This window comes from Lactuca virosa, chromosome 3 (genome assembly GCF_052849685.1).
Source record: "Lactuca virosa cultivar CGN04683 chromosome 3, Lactuca_virosa_CGN04683_v6, whole genome shotgun sequence".
Lineage (NCBI taxonomy): Eukaryota > Viridiplantae > Streptophyta > Magnoliopsida > Asterales > Asteraceae > Lactuca > Lactuca virosa.
Window position 1 is genome coordinate 241,964,811 of NC_136428.1, and position 7,183 is coordinate 241,971,993.

A 7,183-nucleotide genomic window follows, 5' to 3' on the forward strand; every position below is an offset into this window, starting at 1 on the left:
TTGATTATAATTGTCTTAGGGGCAAAATAGGAAGTAATTATAATAATAATTTTATATTGTAATTTATATTGTGTTTCATACTTATAACTGAGTCAGTGTTGTCCCTGTTTTGCTGCATTGTTTTGTAAAAAAAGCAATGTACTTTTCAACTTAGTTCCACTTTAGAGGTAAGTTATTGGTTAGATTAGTTAGTTTGTCCCATGGTTGTTTTCAACATATGGAGATTATGCTAAAGCAGGGGTATATCCGTCAATTATTTGTTATTATCATAAAACAAAGAAAATGTTATAATTTCCCATTGAAACTGTGTTTGAGATATAAGGGTATAATGGTCATTCAGTATATATAATGAAAAGAAAAAGGAAAAATCACCTAAGGGTATGCATCATCATAGTATTGATAGAAAAAAATAAGTTAATCTTGGATACATATATGATGTGCATAACTACAATTAAACAAAAAGAATGTGAGAAGAATCAGGGGTATTTTTTTCATTTGTTTTTATTTCCTATTGTGAAGGCCAATTAAAAACAATGTGCAACCACAATTACGTATATTGTATCAAATAAGGAAAGTATGATTGATGCTAACTGTGTTTGTCATAGATCAGTTCTAGAGGAAGCAGGGCTATTTTTGTCATTTGTTTTTATTTCAAATTGTGAAGGCTAATTAGAAACAATGTGCAACCACAATTACATTTATCGTATCAAATGATGAAAGTATGATTGATGCTAAATGTGTTTGTCTTAGATCAGTTCTAGAGGAAGCATGGGTATTTTCGTCATTTGTTTTTATTTCAAATTGTGAAGGCTAATTAAAAACAATGTGCAACCACAATTACATTTATTGTATCAAATGAGGAAAGTATGACTGATGCTAAATGTGTTTGTCTTAGATCAGTTCTAGAGGAAACAGGGGTATTTTCGTCAAATGTTTCTCTTTTAGTTTATTGTTTTGTTTTTTTCGTAAACTACTAACTTACAGACAACCAGTCACCTCAGTTGGTAAGTGTACATGTAGTTAAAGGTATATTTTGGAATACCATGGGTTCGAACCCCACTAGGAACTATTTTTTTTCTCTTTTTTGTTATTTCTCGATATATCCTTGATCATCCACACCTATTGCGTAAATATGAATTTTTAGACAATATGAATTCTCATCGAATCATTCTCTGCTTACTACAAACGCATTGCAACTACGTTTATACTTCAACCAGGAGTTGATACTTCAACATGAAATTCATACAGGTACACATACTACATTAATTTATACAGGGACATAAAAAACAATTACCTTCATAATATGAATCTTTGCTATTTCGTTTGGTCATGATGTGTATCATTATATATTATTGAATTAACAAGTATTTGGTTTCTAGTTATTGGATTTATTTGTAATGTGATCTTTTTCGTTTATGAACACCAATTGTTTGTTAAAATGCTTCAATGAACAGGAAACATATATTGCTTGTTGATGCTGTTGTAAACTGAATATGGATAAGTCTTGGATGGGAGCCTATAGAACATCAGAAACATATGTAAAGGGTGTTGCAGAGTTTTTGAAATATGCAGTACACAATTACAAGATTTCTAAAAATATGTATCTTGTAGATACCAAAAAAAAGATAAGAATTCCATGTCCATGTGTCAAGTGTGTAAACCACATATCTCATTCGGTGGATGTGGTAGATGATCACTTATTCAGGAATGGAATTGATCAAACATACACGAATTGGAATAAGCATGGAGAAACAGAGGAACCACCCAAAAATTATATATATGAACATAATTTTGACATGGACACGTCATACATTGTTGATTCCACGAACATGAGCACAGAAATGCCAGCAGATGCTGCAGAAACAGTAGAGATGGTTGAAGTTGTAGAAGAAAATTTTATTGGGAACCCTGAGAAGTTTAGAGAACTGATAGAAGATGCCGAGAAGCCCCTATATAAAGGGTGTCCTAATTTCACAAAATTATCTGCAATCATACAACCACTCAACTTGAAGAGTAAGTATGGAGTATCAGATAAGTGCTTTACATAATTATTGGTTTTGATCAAAAATATGTTACCAGAAGGTAACGAAATGTACAGTAGTACATACGAGGCCAAAAAAGCATTCAAGGCAATGGGTTCAGGGTATACTAAGATACATGCATGTGTCCGCAACTGTATACTTTACATAAACGAATACACAGACATGGCAGCATGTCCTACATGTGGTAAATCAAGATGGAAGGTCGATGAACAAAAAAATAAAATTTACAAGAATATTCCTGCAAAAGTTTTGTGGTACTTTCCTATTATTTCGCGCTTGAAACGACTTTTTCAGTCGAAGACTACTACAAAAGATTTAACATGGCACGCAACAGACAGAAAGGTGGATATTGGTGTTTTAAGTCACCAAGCTGATTCAGCAACATGGGCTGCCATTGATGACAAATATCCTGACTTTGCTAGCGAACCAAGAAATTTGCGGCTAGGCATTTCGGCTGACGGGGTCGATGTGAATAGAGGAAATAGGAATCATAGTGTGTGGCCTATTTTAATTGTCATTTACAACCTTCCACTATGGTTGTGTATGAAGAGAAAGTTCATCATACTTTCGTTATTGATTTCGGGAACACCAGGAAATGATATTGATGTGTTCCTAGCACCTTTTATTGATGATCTGCAATTATTATTTGATATTGGAGTTGAAACATACGATGCATATGCACAAGAGAAGTTTAAACTACGTGCAGTAGTGTTATGGACTATTAATGATTATCCTGCTCTAGGTACATTAAGTGGTTGTCCATACAGCGGATTTCAAGGTTGTGTTGTGTGTGGCGAAGAAACACACTACATTAGACTCCCTGAATCAAATAAGCAGAGTTATGTTGGTCATAGATGATTTCTACCGTATGATCACCCATTCAGAAGACAAAAAAAGGCATTCAATGGACAACAAGAGTTCTCACCCTCTCCAGAACCTATGAATGGGGAGGAAGTATATAACATGGTCAAATTTATAATTAATAAATGGGGAATGGTGTCTAAGGGCAAGGAGGCAGAAATCCAACAATCTACAACTGGAAGAGGTGGGAAGATTAATAAAAAAAGAGAAAATCACACCAAGTGGGTACTTCAGATGTGGGCCAGCAAAATAATACATACTGGAAGAAATTCAATATATGGTATAGACAGCTAAGGTATTGGCGCGACAATTTGATTCCATATTGTATAGATTTTATGCATGTCGAAAAGAACGTGAGCGAGAGTTTAACCAGAACTGTGTTGAACGTTCCCGGAAACACGAAAGATGGTTATAAAGCTCGATCGGATTTGGTTCATTATGGTTTAAAACCAGAGCTGCATCCTAAGATAGAATGGAACAACACAACACTTCCCGCAGCAAGTTGTACATTGACAAAAGAGGAAAAAGACAAATTTTGTGAGACTTTATACAACTTAAGGGTTCCTCAAGGGTATTGTTCTAATTTTTCTAGTTTGGTGAGTCTGAAGGATAGGAAGTTGATCGGACTAAAATCACATGACTATCACATGCTCATGCAATAATTTTTACCCATAGCAATTCGATCTATTATGCATCCACCCACCAGAGTTGCTATTACAAGGTTTTGTTTCTTTTTCAAATCAATATGTAGCAAAGAAATCAAACTGGATGAGCTCGATAAGTTGCAAGAGGAGTTATGTGTAACCTTATGCCTTCTTGAGAAACACTTTCCACCATCATTTTTTGATGTGATGATTCATTTAACCGTTCATCTAAATAGGGAAGTAAAATTATGCGGTCCAATATTCTTTAGATGGATGTACCCGTTCGAAAGGTTTATGAAGGTTATTAAGGGGCACGTGCGAAACAAAAATAGACCAGAAGGATACATTGCAGAAGAGAATGTTGCAGAAGAGACGATTGAGTTTTTTAGTGAATTCCTCAAAAATATGGATACTGTTGGTGTTCCACCTGACAATCATAACACATGTGGAATTCAGAAAGGTGTAGATAGTAGTTCTATTACGGACGATACTCCTCTATCAGCTGCTAAATCGGTAGAAGTTTCTGCAGATCTATTCAGCAAAGCACATTTCTTTGTATTGCAAAATACATCTGAAGTACTCCCGTATATCAAGTAAGTTTTTTTACATGTATGTTTTTTTGTTATAATATTAACATTAACGTATTGACAGACGACACATGTAATTTTTGCAACATCAACACCCTACTAAACGAAAGGCACGGCTAGAACAAGAGCACAGTAATACATTTGGTCATTGGTAACGAAAGGAGGTATATTCATTTCATATATGTTGTGTTCTTTGTTATGTATTTCTTTATATCTTAAATTCATTATCTAACTACAATTCAGGTAGAGAGAGAGAGTTAGGGGGCTGTAGAGAAAGTATAACAGAGACAATGAGATGGATTTCACATGGACCCAATAAGAACATTATTAAATACGATGTATATGCTATCAATGGATATACTTTTCGTACAAAAGCTTGTGAAGGTAAAGTTTACCAAAACAGTGGGGTTAGTGTCGTTGCAACTGACACACACATTAGTAAAGAAGTTGTAACATAAGCCAAAAACACTTATTATGGTGTTTTACAAGAGATATGGGTACTAGATTATCATTTTAAACGAATTCCAATTTTCATGTGTAACTGGGTTGACAATAGAAATGGGGTAAAAGGGATAAATTGGGGTACACACTAGTTGAACGAAAAAGATTAGGCCATAAAGGTGATCCCTTCATATTGGCCTCACAAGCACAACAAGTATTTTACGTGACAGACCCGCTCGATCAAAAAATGTCTATTGTGTTCAAGACACCTCCCAAAAATTACAGAGATACATATGAAGATGTAGATGAAGAATTTAGTACTGTAGTTCCTCATAATGATAATATATTGCCACGTGTAGACACACTTGAGTTGCAGAAGGAAAATGATTATTTTCGTACTGATTGTCATGGTCTTCTTATACGTACGGTATGTGTTTCTTAATGTCATGAATTACATTTGTAGCGATAATATTTTTCCTTCTTTTAACATTTAATGATCTTTATTTTTTTTTTGTAGAAGGGAAAGGCCAAACCTTGATCCTAGCGTTACGTGGAAAATAAGAAAATGACAAAAAATGTCGATGTACTTTCCTTAATATTTTTTTACCATATTATACCATCAAACTATTATGGTGTAATATTGTTATAACTCAAAGTTATTTTTTTTTTCAGTTTGATACTGTAATGGTGGATGACATGTTATAACATAAACTGCATGTTATAGTAATGTACTTTCGTTATGCAATGTTAGACAAAGTTGTCTTCTTTTCATTTATTTATCATACTATTCTGTTAAAATAACTTGTATTCTTTTCATTTTTAATGGTGTCTGATCTGGTGCAATTAAAAGAATAGATGACAAAAAGGGCAATTTGTTCCTTTCTTATAGCTCTTATTCAGTACAACTATATTGTTATTTGTTTTTGTTTTTATTATTTTTAGTGTTTTTTTGGTTTTTTTCAGAAATTGTTTCTAACTTTACAAAACTGTCATTCAATTTTTTTCATTAGTTTATACAACCCTTTAATTGCAAAAAAGCAATGTACATTTGTAAAATGCCATGATTGAACTTTTTGTTCATTTTTTATTCTGCCAAATGATATCAAAGATAAATATGGTCAAATTTAAGAGTCTTCCAAATACAATAGTACAACCAGAATAAACACTACATATGTGTCTATATTTACATATAGACACATATAATAGTTGTAATCGTAACTAAATGCTACCTACACACACAATGTTTGTTTCTTCTTAAAGCCAATTCATAATATTTTGACACACATAATAAAAGGTACATGACCATAAGTAACCAATACTAACTTGTTTTATTTTCTTGCATTAACTAAGTACAACTAGTACAGAACCGCCCTATGGACACACAAATATTTAGTGTGACCATATGTATCACCTTTTAGCTACTTTGTCTGTTATGTGGCTAAAAAGGCACCAGATTATAAACACACATAGAACTAACTCATGTCGTGATACGTTTATCTACTGTCTCTCATAAAAAAAGTATGACAATCTTAATCGATACATGTGGCTGATTGTGACCTATGGCCTCAGTGGTCGAGTGTGACTAATATTTGTCACATTTGGTATAATTAAGTGTGGTTAAAGTTTTGATTATCTATATAATGGCCACACAAACTAATTTAAATGTATCCAAAAACAGTCTCTAAATTTCTTTAGTGACCTTTGGCCACACTTTTAATAAAAGTGTCACAGGCCGTTTTTCGGAAAGTGTGACTGTAGGTCATTTTTGTACTAGTGTATGATGGTGACTGTTAGTGTATCTCACATTGGTGCAACACAGTCTTATAAGTGACTATATATGTTAGAGTCTCCTTTCTCTCCACAATGGCTCTTTTGAAGAGGCAATATTGGGCTCCACATATATTTACATGTCATATATAGCATAAAACAAATTGTTGTAGTAGTATATGGGTTAAACAAAAATATACGAACTAGTTGATTATTAATTTATATTTAAAAGACAATTTAGGCATATAATATTGGATTGTTTGTTACATACAATGATTATTGATTGTTATATGATGCCTATTTTTTAGGTTGGAAGTGTAGCAAAAGATTTGGAATTGCAAGCGGAGACTAATCTCTTTCTTCTCTAGAGAGGGAGGCAAGAAAAGGCTGGAAAAATAGATATAACGAGATTGATCAAGTGAGAAGGCTTGATTGAAACAAAAGTATAGACTTCAATGGAATTTTGAAGACGTGAAAGGGATGAGAACATAAAAAAAAATTCATGGCAAGATTACTTATTATAAGAAAAGGAGTAGAATAAATAAGCTTAATAAGGGGTTTGGGAAACTTATTTGAATCGCATCATGGAGGAAGTTTGACAATTTTTTCTCTTCTAAGTTTAATGAAAGCAACATGGTGAAGCCGATACTCATGAACAATAAAGTTAAGAAGATTTTATGTGAAGATAGGGTTGATTTAGAAGTCTTTTTTCTATGGATGTAATTAAAAATGTTGTTTGGAGCTATGGAAATGATACAGCTTTGGGGAAGATGGCTTCACTTAGTATTGGGACATTTTCAAAGTTGAGATATTCAATTGCTTAAAGCATTTTGAAACTTCA

The 7,183-nt window shown here is 33.2% G+C and overlaps 1 protein-coding gene across 1 annotated transcript; it reads left to right on the top strand.

Annotated features, from left to right (window-relative positions):
* Positions 1 to 1,493: 1,493 nt before the first annotated feature.
* LOC145164483 (uncharacterized) lies at positions 1,494 to 4,211 on the top strand. The gene is made up of 5 exons (XM_079083197.1): positions 1,494 to 2,013; positions 2,080 to 2,784; positions 3,234 to 3,474; positions 3,655 to 4,140; positions 4,199 to 4,211. Exons 1-5 carry the CDS (start codon positions 1,494 to 1,496, stop codon positions 4,209 to 4,211), a joined length of 1,965 nt encoding a protein of 654 aa, XP_078939323.1.
* The last annotated feature ends 2,972 nt before the right edge of the window (positions 4,212 to 7,183 follow it).